General features: G+C 42.0%; 1 protein-coding gene across 1 annotated transcript in view; it reads right to left on the reverse strand.

Annotated features, from left to right (window-relative positions):
- Positions 1-264: 264 nt before the first annotated feature.
- Positions 265-12559, reverse strand: part of RHEB (Ras homolog, mTORC1 binding) — a 47665-nt gene continuing 35370 nt past the window's right edge. Inside the window, exons 4-8 of the mRNA XM_082632136.1 lie at positions 8171-8253; positions 7466-7522; positions 7306-7353; positions 6467-6548; positions 265-781 (exon numbers count right to left, since the gene is read on the reverse strand). Of these exons, the coding sequence (XP_082488262.1) occupies positions 689-781; positions 6467-6548; positions 7306-7353; positions 7466-7522; positions 8171-8253 (363 nt within the window). The 3' untranslated portion in view covers positions 265-688. The remainder of the gene's footprint in view (positions 782-6466; positions 6549-7305; positions 7354-7465; positions 7523-8170; positions 8254-12559) is intronic.

Below are 12559 nucleotides of genomic sequence, written 5' to 3' on the forward strand. Positions count from 1 at the left end.
GGACAACAGTCATTATTGGGGAGCAACTCCCCTCACAGACCCCCCAAGGTCACTCGGCTTTAGTCAACAGGAACACCCCCCCCCCAATTTGGGCACTCTACCTCAACTGCCCACAGCCGCCTGGTGGGCCACTCGCCTTTCTGCGGCCACATCCTCCACTGGCTCCTGGAATCCAACCTGGAGCCTCCTCGGAGGCAGGGAAAGAAGCTCTCACTCAGGAGGACAGGTTTTCTTCTTTAAAAGCCACACTGAGGAGCGCAAGGATTAGGCTTTGCAGCTATTTTATTTACAAGTATACATTTAACACAACGAAATAAACACTGATATATTGAAGCCTAGTTAATAGTAGTGTAACAATATGTATCATTTGGATGATTACATTATTTTAAACAACAAACTACACTGAAAAATTAATGCAATAAAATTCTTGGTCATAATATTATTAAGAAATACAATATATAAATTGAAAATATGATTGCTCAAAATTTGAAAATGGAAGTGAACTCATTTGGACCGAGTCAGAGTTTAACATAATCTGAAAGGAGGAGGTGGGAGAGAAGCTCTGACCCAAATGAAATCTTTCAGGTTAACAGAAGAGAAATGAAGCAGAGTTTATCTTGAAGGATAATGGCCAGGTTGCTTCCTCAGGCAGGCCAGGTTCCCAGCGCCCTCAGGTTTTGCAGTAGAATCACATCACTGAGCAGGAAGACTTTCCTTGTGAAGCGGCCCCATCAATTTTTTCTGCCTCCAAAATTATCCTTCTAAAAACATCAACAGCAGTCTGAAACCAAAGAGAAAACCAATGACAATGTTAGCGTTAGAAGCGGAGCCACGAGGAACCCTGACACTGCTGGCGGGACTGGAGAAGGCCCAGGCCCGCCCTGCACGTGGAGGCCCAGGTGTGGAGGCCAACGAGGCGGGCAGGAGCCGGGATTCCTCCCTCCCCCACCCCCACGTGGTGACTGCAGACCCACCGGAACTAACCTCAGATCACACGTCCGAGCCCTGTTCTCATCAGTCACAGGAAGCCCGCCTCCTGCGGTGCCTCTGGACCTCCAGGGTGGAGTATCCCCTGCTGGCTCACTCCCCCGGCCCGCAGGCGCTCTGGGACTACAGCAGGGCAGGGGCTCTTTCTCCTGGCCCCGCACCCCACCCCCTGCCTGTCACACCCTTTCCCCTCCCACTTCCTGCAAACTCTCAGCTCTGACTCTTAGGTCGTGAGATGACACCCGTGCCCTCCGAGCCTGCTTCCTCTAGGCCACCTAGAGCCGCGAGTCACCCCCCGGCCTCACCCCCCTCCCCCGGGGCAGCGGCTCCACCTCCACCTCCACCACCACTCGCACCACCCTGGCCTTGCACACCCGCCGGGGACCTCCTCCCCCCACTGCGCCTCTCAGCCCCAGGGACCAGCCCTTCACAAGGAGGAGCCACTATCATTTAGGGGAGGAAATCCTCACTTGGGCTGAACGTCAGTCCCCGTCCTTTAAATGCGGTCATTGTGATAATCCGAAAATGCTCCTGTTTTCAAAAGCCTCGAAGGGCAGCACCAGATCTTGTCATCACCAAGCAGCCGCCCCCCTCCAGCCCCCATCTTCCTTCTCTCGCCTCCCGGGCCAGCACAGACGTCCCCAGGGCAGTCACCGGCCTCCTACTCCCTTCCCTGCCACCTGTCCGCCTGCTCGCTGCCTGCGCCACACAGCGGACACAGCCCACGGACACAACTCCAGGACCCTGAACCCAAGGGGACCCCTGCTGCTCCAGCAGCCCAACCACATTTCTCTGGTCCAGTCAGCCCCCAGGATGAAGGGGTCATATGCCTCTTCCTCCCACTGGGATCGCTAACCCTCTTCCTCGCTCTCACCCTCGGCTGATGACTGGGCTCTACATTTCACCGGGAAAACAGAAGCAGCATTCATAAGCGAACTCTCCATACGCCGTCCACCAATGACCATGCCCTTGAATCTGGGCTCATCTACTCTGGTTCCCTCTTTCCTGCTGGCACAAAGGAGGCACCCCTAAGTGAGCCCAAGCCAGCCCCAGGCCCACCTCTCCTGTCTAGTCAAGGCCACTGACTTCAGCAAGCACCCTCCTTTCTGCATTACCAATTCCCCTCCTTTCCCACGACTACACAGGCAAGTTGTTATTTGTTTCATCCTAAAAAAATGCACAGGGCTTCCCTTGTGGCTCAGTGGTTTAGAATCCACCTGCCAATGCAGGGGAAACGGGTTCGAGCCCTGGTCAGGGAGATCCCACATGCCACGGAGCAACTAGGCCCATGTGCCACAGCTACTGAGCCTGCGCTCTAGAGCACGCGAGCCACAACTACTGAGCCTGCATGCTGCAACTACTGAAGCCCACATGCCTAGAGCCTGTGCTCCGCAACAAGAGAAGCCACCGCAATAAGCCCGCGCACCGCAACCAAGAGTAGCCCCCGCTCACCAAAACTAGAGAAAGCCTGCTGCGCACAGCAATGAAGACCCAACGCAGCCAAAAAAAAAAAAAAAAAAAAAAGCACAGAAAAATGTGTGGAAAGATGCATGCCAAACTCTTACCAAAAAAATAGAGCGTGCCTGGAATCTGGCTTTCTAGATAAATCTTAGCGTTCTCCTTGATTACCTGTGTGATCTGACTCTGACAAAATGCATTCTCTTCCATCAAATTGCTGAAATACAATTTGTGAAGGCCTCCACAGAAAATAAGCCAGAACTGCAAACACACCCCATGGTTCGGTAATAGTCAAGGTGCAGTATTCTCACTGACTTGATCATTTTTACCACTGTGCACTTTGTAAGCAACAAATCTGACTGAACTCCACTGAGGACAGTTTATTTTAAAATACTGGAGTTTTGCTAAGTAATACAAAGCTACATTTGAAAATTTATCAATAAAAAATTTGAGTAGTTCACAAAGATTGGTCTCTGATCACGTGACTATTGATGTGGATGTCTCTTTACTACACAAATTCTCTCTCTTCCTACTACACAGACCAAGAGTAGTAAGCATTCTAGTATACATGTGGATTAGAATCAATCACACCTCTTAACATAAGGGATTAGAATTACTTGGTTTCTCCCCACCTGATAGGGAGAAACTCACTAGGCTTAGGATCCAATTGTCTTCAGCACACTCAGCAACAAGGTGAGCAGCGTCACAAGAGCCACAGCCGAGGGTTGAGAAGTGTCTAGACAACTGGTCAGGACTGCTGCTTTCCAAGGATATGCATATCATTACTGTATATTTACCTAACTTGTGTACAAGAATCTTTCTGCCTTTCAGGATTATTTCACGTCGAATAGGTATTTGTTGATCTGATGAAGGTGCTAAAGTAACCGAGACAACAGTGAGTTGGGTCATCTGATCTTCTCGCTTGTCTGGGATGCTTGAGGTCACCGTACTGCACCCTTGCCTTCTTTTAGCGCTTTGGTTAATATCAGATAAATCTACTAAATTTATCAAAACTTTAAAAGAATTACAGCAGTTGGAATTTTTTCATTTTAACTTTAAGCCTTGAGAACAATTTCCTCTTTATATGGGTACTGAAAAGGCAGTATCCTACCTTCTGAAGGAAACTAAAAGGTTAAAAAGTAAATCTATCTAGAACCATATTAAAAATCTTAAGCTACGGTAAAGTATAACATAAACTAGACAGAGAAAAGGCCTGCATCCTCCGACCAAAAAGTAGTTTAATGACATGCCCTAAGCATACCATTATAGGTCACTCTCAAAAGATAAATTAACCTGAGGCAACATGCCTTACTAAGCAATCCCTCTTAATTACATTCGAGGTAGGGTCCATAAGGTGTCTACACCTTTGAGGACGCTGGAAGGAATAATAAAGCAACTGCCAGAGATGCACAGAACAGTAACACACAGTGCACAGGGGCCATATGAACCTACATGAATAGTGAAACTGCTGATGATGCCTACATAATTATAAAGTCAAACAGAATAACTGTTTTAGGATCCTCAGATTTTCACCAAAGAGAAACACAACAGAGCAAAGTTAGCAAGCAGAACCAAAGATAGCTTAGGGCCATTCAACTTCACTCCTCCACGTCAAAAAAATTTTTAAATTGAGATAGTTGTCACATAGCATGTATTAGTTCTAGGTGTACAACATAATGACGATGTCTGTATATATTGTGAAATGATCACCACAGTAAGTCTGGTCACACACAGTTATAAACTTTTTTTTCTTGTGATGAGAACTTTTAAGATCTACTCTTAGCAGTTTTCAAATATACAATATTGTTAACCATAGTCACCACGCTATAAATCACATCCTCAGGACTTCTTTATTTTATAACTGGAAGTTTGTACCTTCTGACCACCTTCAAATTTTTACTATGCAAATTTTTAAGCATACAGAAAAATGGGGACAATTGTATAATAACCACTGAGCCCTGCTATCTGAGTTCAACAAATGTTAACATCTTTGCTATATTTGCTTGCTCTCCTTCTGCATCCCCCCCATCTATCCCATCTGAAACTAAGCTGCAGACATTATGAAACTTGGCACCTACATTCTATGGTTTGCATTTTCTAAGAATAAGGATATTCTCTTCATAATCCCAACACCATCATTACACCTAAGACAATTAACACCATTTCCCTAATATATCTAAAACGTAATCAAATCTCCCCAGTTGACCAAAAATGTCTTTTACACGAGGGATTTTAGAACCAGATTCCATTTAAGGTTCACACACAGACTTTTTAATACAGGACGGTCTCTCTCTCTCCCTCAGGAACACTCTAATCTCTATTACACTTTGGTTATGCACAAGGCCCTCTCTTCCCATCCATCAGAAAGCATGGTGGAGAGGAGAGAGGACTAAATTTGGGTTAAATTTAAAATTTAGTCCACGTTCTTATACCATATGAAATATAGAGTGACCTTAGAAAAGTTTACCTCTCTGGATCTTAAAACGCCTCACTTCTAAAATGAGACAGTTCAACTGGATGATCTTCAGGATAGATGAGACACCCAATAAATGTCTGATTTAATTCAATTAAGCAGTACAGGTATCTCTTACTATCTCAGCTCTTCTTATCTGAATTCTCACTTTCTGCACTAAATGGATGCAGATAAATCTCTTGCTATCTGGAACTTGGGAATCAATTGTATAGATTTAACTTCCCTCACCTGGGGACACAGGGACAAACAGATTTGCCTATCAAGGGATTCCTGGGTTGACCGAGCACCTAGTAGATATAAAACCACTGTGCAGGACATTATGGAGAAAATGAAGGCCAGTGATATGGCCTTGAATCTCAGAATGAATTAAAGGGGATAAGAGAGAAGAAACTACTATTAATTTTACCTGGACGTATCATGCAGGGGTCCAGGAGAAAGTGGAATTTAAGTAGAACCTTGAGGGCTGGGGTCTTAGTGGTGAAAGGTGGCGGAGCTGGGGAAGAACAGCTGACTGTCCTCAACCACATCAAGCCACCCACCCTCACTGACCTACAGTTTCCTCACAGAAATGAAAGCCAATTAATCTTATTGGAAGATCAAACAAGAGCACATGTTGAAAATACTTTAAGTATGTAGTTAATTAGAGAAAGGATATTCCAAGTCAGAGAAGAATGAGAGTAAAGGGGAGGCATCTGGAAGTACCCCTTATCTTTAATTAAGTGGGAGGAATTTGGTGCAACTGAAAAGTACAGGGATACAGTGAAAGAAGAAACGGGAAAAGTTCGAATCACACACTGCACTCATCATGCTGAGGGCTTTGGGGTTTGTTCTATAGATGATGGGCAACCCACTGACAGTTTTTAGTTGAGGGTGACATCATCTGATTTGTAGCTTCAGAAGGTGAATGGCAGCAAACAGAAATACACTGGTGAGAACTCATGGAGGCAGGAGACAAGCTTGGACGTTCTCGGTCTAAATTAACGCCACAGAGGAAAAGGGAAAAGGAGATACGGGAAGCCTTCTGAAATGGAAGTGACATCCTTCCTCGGATATGCCTTTAAAGGAACATCTGCAGGGCTGAAATTGGGAAAAATGCTTGTAAAATGGTTCTTAATACTTTCTGTGTTAAAACAACACATGCATCTAACTCAGTTCCACCCAACAGAAAAAGGGGGGAGGTAAGGGTACAAAATTATTGCCAAAGTGATGTAAGATCATTCCTGTTTCTTTTCTATGCCTGGACTTACTTCTGTACCAGCCTTTAGTATGAAACAAAAATAAGACTATATGTTCTCAAAGGAAGTATTGTCTTTACTATTAAGTTCTATTTATCCTACAAATATTCTAGGTCTCATTTTAAGTAGAATACTGACTGAATTAAAACATCAATAGTATTGTCCTAAAGCAACCCAAAGATGGGTATTAGAAATGGTGGATGGATGAAGACTGAACAGGAGTGATGAAGACGGTGGTGAGATGCTGACTGAGAGGAACATACGCCCATGAATGATGGGATGCAGGGCAAAATGAAGTTTAAAAAACACATACCTGATTTTCTTTAGCAGAAGATTCCAAAAAAGCTGCGTTCCAAGATTCTGCTAACGCTTTCCCTTCTTCATAACTGATCACCCTAATGGAAAAAGAAAATTCTAATTAAAGTACTTTGCTCTTTATTATATAAAACATCTATAATTGATTTATGAGACAGGCTCCACTTTAATCAGTTTTTTTCCTTATGAAGCAGAAGCATGCTCAGCTCAACATTCTCATCCAGTATGTAATGCAGAGAAGCATTTCCGTTACCCTTGAGCTGGGGAACAGAGCGGACACTGCCTTATGGGGTGGCTACCCCTGCTCCAGCGAGTTCTTACAGTTCGGAGAACAGGACGCCAACACTCCAGCGTCTGCAACAATTGACTATTTTGAAGCCAGCTCGGCTATAAGCACCCAAAGACAGGGCAATCCTGAACGGGCCCTCCGTGCGGTCCTGCAGGCGTTAGTTTAGCCAGTGAGCCTCTTCCTCTAGGTGTCAGGCTCCTCCCCTGTTCACTGCTCTAATCCTAAGCCCGGGACTCAAAAAACTATTTGTTGAATAAATGAGTGCTACCATTGTCTTTTTAGGGTCTGCTTTATGCAAAATGGTAAAAGAACCTAAAGATAATTTTCTATAGTGTTTGCCCTCTTTTTTTTAGAGGAAACATTTTCCAAGACAGGTTGAGATTTTTACTGCAGTTTTGCTTCTGTGATGCACAGTCACCGCCACATTTCTGAACACAGAAACACAGCTAAAAATATTCTTGCTATAAGAACAATAATTAAAAATGAAACTTCAGTGACTAAATCGTCTTAGACTTGACTTTATAAATCAGTATTTAGAAGCTACTTACCTTTCCATATGTAGGTCTTTCTTATTCCCAACCAACATAATAGGTATCCTATTAATACAAGGGAAAAAAAAGCCAAAGTACCCTAGTCAGTGCCCGATTTGATTGTTCAGAAGATACTATTATGAGTATCTAACAAAAGAGATAAACTATTACTACTTACTGTACTTTCCCCACCATATCCAACAGTTTGCCATGGATAACTTTGATCACTTCAAAGCTATAAAACAAAAAGCATGAAATCAGACATCCATTTTAGTGGTGATGTTTTAAAACGTCTGTTATGTAATACTTATAGTGGGAAAAATGGAAAATGTCATAGACCCACCATTTTAATATAAAGTAAACCGAACACAAGGAATTCCTTTATGTTTTCCTACCACTCTTTTTCACATGTGCGTGTATTCAACACTCAGCAGCCCTTACTGAGAATATTCAAAGTGGAATAGGTGAGATATTTAAATGGGAAAGTCTACAACTGGGCTGATTTAATCTCTGAATAAACATTTGCGGAATGGTGCTTAGCGAGAGGGCCCTAGCAATCAGCTAATACGGTGAAAACGCACAAAAAGTAAATCAATTAATGCATTTCCCATTGCAATCAGCAGAAAAGCTCAGATCACGTTCAGTCACTATCTAGTCAGGCAGTCTGAGGTAAGAAATAACAGAGTGTTTTTACGCCATCAGTGTAAGAGAACACCTAATGGGATAATTTTTTGCCCTTAACAACTGGTTTGCTCCATAAGACAACCACTAAAAACCATTAACGTCTAGTTGTTACTACTGCCAATTCCAGCATAGTCCCTTAGAAGGATTAATGCCATCTAAGCACAGCAAATAAACTCAAGCAAGCAGAAGTGGGCCTTACCTTTTGATTGATGTAACAGAATACACGAGAATATAACCATTAATATCTATGGAGTATGTCTGAGGAAAGATGGAATATTCATCCTGTGAAAGGAAAAATAATTACATTTGAGTAGCATAACAAGCAATCTCACATATCACATGGTCAAAGAAATCAAAGTGAACAAAAAATGGATTAATCTGTTATTCTAGAGACATAGCCTACACACTCAAGATTTACTTAGGACTGGTTTGGGGGCAATAATATGCTTTAAGACAATATTGAAAAATGACCCAGGCTATTCTAAGACCTTTTCTCCTTCCTTCCTTCCTTCCTTCCTTCCTTCCTTCCTTCCTTCCTCCCTCCCTCCCTCCCTCCCTCTCTTTCTCTCTTTCTTTTTGCCATGCAGAATGCAGGATCCTAATTCCCCAACCAGGGATCCAACCCATGTCCCCTGCATTGGGAGCACAAAGTCCTAACCACTGGACCACCAGGGAAGTCCCTATTCTAAGACTTCCGAGGGACAGCTAACATCTGCTGCAGTTCCTGGGAGAAGAAGATGGAAGGAATGAAAAGACTGGTTCCGTGATCTTGTATCAAGGGAAAAGCACCACCACCTCTCCTTTATGGACCTAAAAGTCCAGAGTCTCTTAGGCCTCGCAGTAAATTCACAAGTGCTACTAGTTTATTCCATAAATGTGTACTTTCACCTATTTTCTGCACATGAGTCACAATGGCCTGAGCCCAATGTACCAGTCATTATTGGGTTGCTACCAGCACTTGAAAAAGAGGAAGAGAGAAGAGAAACAAAACACTAGACTCAGTCAGTATATTCAGACTTTTTAGGATCAAATGAGCTATATATTGAGCAACTTCAGGAATTAGAAAGAAAGGTATACATTATGCAATAGCCTGTTAGTACCAGTTTTACAATGCTTTAAGAAAACCCCTGCTGCTTTAGATACAGAATTACCAAAGACTACAAGAGTGTTTAATGTCAATGCAGTACTCAAGAGTGCCACTGTATGGTACAAACATTTCCTTCTCAGTTGAAATATAATTGTTAATATACCACACAGCCCAGGCACTATTATAGAAAAATCACAGCAAGCCACCCTTATATCAAGTAACTAACTGTCTCTGTTAACTCTGCAATTCCATAGTGTGATTATGATGATGACCCTGAGTCATTGCCCTATGTTAAAGTGTCTTTAAAAAAAAAAATAAAGTTTTACTATCAACTCTCTGATATTATAGTCATTAATCACAATAGCATTTCAACATCACAGAGCTTACTACATATGTAAAATAAAACCTTCTTTGATTTCATTAATAGTAAAACTTTCATTAAGTTGAATTCATTTTAGTGTTGATGTTGAAAAACAAGTTGTTAATGGAATGAGACATCTTTCGACCCAGATTAAAAACAAAATTTCAAGTGATTTTAGTCACCAGCTCAGCTACAGCAGACCCAAAGTTCAAATTACCTTTTTCCTGAAGTGAAGATGTGGGAAAAAAGAAAGATCATCATATTCAAGAAGTACAGTGTAAAAAATGGGAAGTATAACAGAGGAGAAAGACCCTCAGCTTTAAAGCAACCAAAAAGGACGAAATTCCTAGTAATAAGCCTAAGAAAATAAAAGTATATGATCCATCTGAAGAAAATCTTAAAATACTCCCAAGAGATAAAAGAGTTAAATCAGCGGAAGAGTGTGCCATGGTCTTCAGCAAGAATATGTAGAATCATAAGGATATCCACTAATTAATCCTAAATTAACATACAAATGTAACATAATCCTGATAAAAAGTATACTTCCGGAGAAAGAATAGCAACTGCAGATGCAGGTGGGTGGAAACCATAAAGCTACAGTAATTAAAATAGTGCAGTACTAGCTCATGAATGGACCAGACAGGGAAATCTACAAAGACCCAAATAGTCATGGGAAGTAGGTATATGATAATACTGGCATTTCAAACCAGTAAGGATAAAAAGTAACCCTCAACAAAATGTACAGGGAACAAATGCAGAGCCATCTGGGGGGAAATGGCTAAGTTGGATCTCTACCTCAAACCTTAGCAAAAATGTACTCCAGAGGAATAAAAGATATGAAGATGAAAACTGCAACTAGGTACACAGTGGATGGGAGAATTTTTAAAGACTAGTATTGGTTAAAAAGAGGTTAATAAATTCAACCATATGAAAATGAAGACGTTCTTCATGGCTGAAAACCTCCCAAACAAAAAACATAAACAAAAGATGGACTGAAAATAAAACAGAACCCTGCAGCTAATTTTCATTTTTTAAGGTATATCTATTTATTTTTTTAGCTGCGTCGAGTCTTAGTTGCGGCGCAAGGGATCTTTCGTCGTGGTGCGCAGGCTTCTCTCTAGTTGTGGCGTGTGGGTTTTCTCTCTCTAGTTGTGGTGTGTGGGCTCTGTAGTTTGCAGCACGCGGGCTCTCTAGTTGAGGCATGTGGGCTCAGTAGTTGAGGTGTGCAGGCTTAGCTGCCTCGCAGATGTGGGACATTAGTTCCCTGACCAGGGATTGAACCTGCATCCCCTGCATTGGAAGGTGGATTCTTTACCACTGGAACGTCAGGGAAGTTCCGCGGCTTATTTTCTAGTGCTAATTTTCTTCACACATTAAGTGATCTTTCAACTCAACAAGCAAAGACCACCCTCCCAATAGACAAGGGCGAAGTACATGAATAGACAGGAAAATGTACAGAAAGGAAATATAATACAAATGCCCTCAAGCACAGGAAAATATGATCAAATTCCTTCATAAGAAGAAAAACACGACACTGAGATACTATTTTTTCACCCAGCAGATTGGCAAATATCAAAAAATGGGGTAACCCGTCGTGTTGGCGAGGGTGTAGGGAAACAGGCACGCCTATTCACTGCTGCCAAGAATGTGACCCTATGGCCCAGCAATCCCACACCCAGGACATTTCCTTACATACGTACCATCCTTCTAAAGTAACAAAAGATACTGGCTGTGGCACTGCTGATGGTGGCATGACTGGAAACAACCTAACTGCTGATCAATAGTTAAATTACGATGTATCCAAACAATGGGACATTATGCAGCCATGGGGGGAAGAGCCCGTATACACCGATACGGAATAATTTCCAAGATGGAGATACAGAGACACACTACTTTTTGTGTAGAAAAGAAAAAAAATAGGTTAAAACTATATTTGCATGTTCACGTATAAAACAGCTTGGAAGCATTTACTAGAAACTGATAATGGGTTACTGTTGGCGGTGAAGCTAAGAGAGCTACAGTGGAAAGATTTAATTTTGACTATTTACCTTTTTGTGTTATTTTATTTCTATAACATGTACATGTATTATTATTATTTTTTAAATGAATTTAAAACTTTGTTTTTAAAAGGGGATTTGACATTAAAATTGACTGTCTCTGAGTCACTTGTCATTGAGTTTACTTAAATTAGGTCAAAACAAAGTATTTCAAGCAAACTAAAAATAATCCACTCACTCTGTTCATTATCATCCCTAGCTGGGCAATTAAATCAGCTGTATAAAATACACTGCTAAATGAACAGTACTTGCTATCATAATCATTTTTCCTTGCTACCAGCAGTCTCAACCCCATGATACGAATCCGATTTAAAAACAGTTCTTAGAGCAGTAAATATAAGTGTGATCTCATCCAATTTCTACAGAACGAGGGCAGGACCGTGGCATAAGGAAATACCACCCCTGCTGCACCATCGTGAATTGTAAATACCAGCATAACCTTTTACGGTCTCCCAACTGTGAATACAGCCTTTTGGAACTATTAGCTGCAATGAGAACAAATTATTCCAAGTAGCTAAATCTGAAGATATTTTGTGCAAAAACTCTCTGAATATTCGTAGCCAGCGGTAACAAAGCCCAAAGGAGCGAGACGGCAGAGCCAGGCATTAACCTATGCTCTTTGCATACTCACACTGTACACTCACTCCCTGAGAGCTCTGATCCTTTCGGGGTCATTCTTTATGTTACTCTGTCATGAAAACAGTTAAAGGCGTGTGATGTCCAAGTGTACATTTATGCTTTAGAGCAAAACAGAATCTCTGAGGAACACACGTTCTATTTTCACAAGGAGAGTCAATATAAAGAATTTTCTCTCCAGAGAATGTTTTCAAGGACAGCTCTCCTCCAAGTATGAGAGATTCCTGCACGACTCCCACTCACACTGTGAGCCTCAACTCAGTTTCCATGCTAGGCCCCCGCTCTAGCCTCAGTGGCATCAAAGAACTACAAGTAAGGATCAAGTTCTCTTGAAGCTTATAAATCGCCTCTAAAACATGTAACAATCCTGTGAAGGCAGGCACCACAGTTATCACCATTATGCAGATGAAACGTACGAGGCACAGAAAAGTTTGTTACCTTTCTCAA

This window comes from Mesoplodon mirus, assembly GCF_964341445.2.
Source record: "Mesoplodon mirus genome assembly, chromosome: 9".
NCBI lineage: Eukaryota > Metazoa > Chordata > Mammalia > Artiodactyla > Ziphiidae > Mesoplodon > Mesoplodon mirus.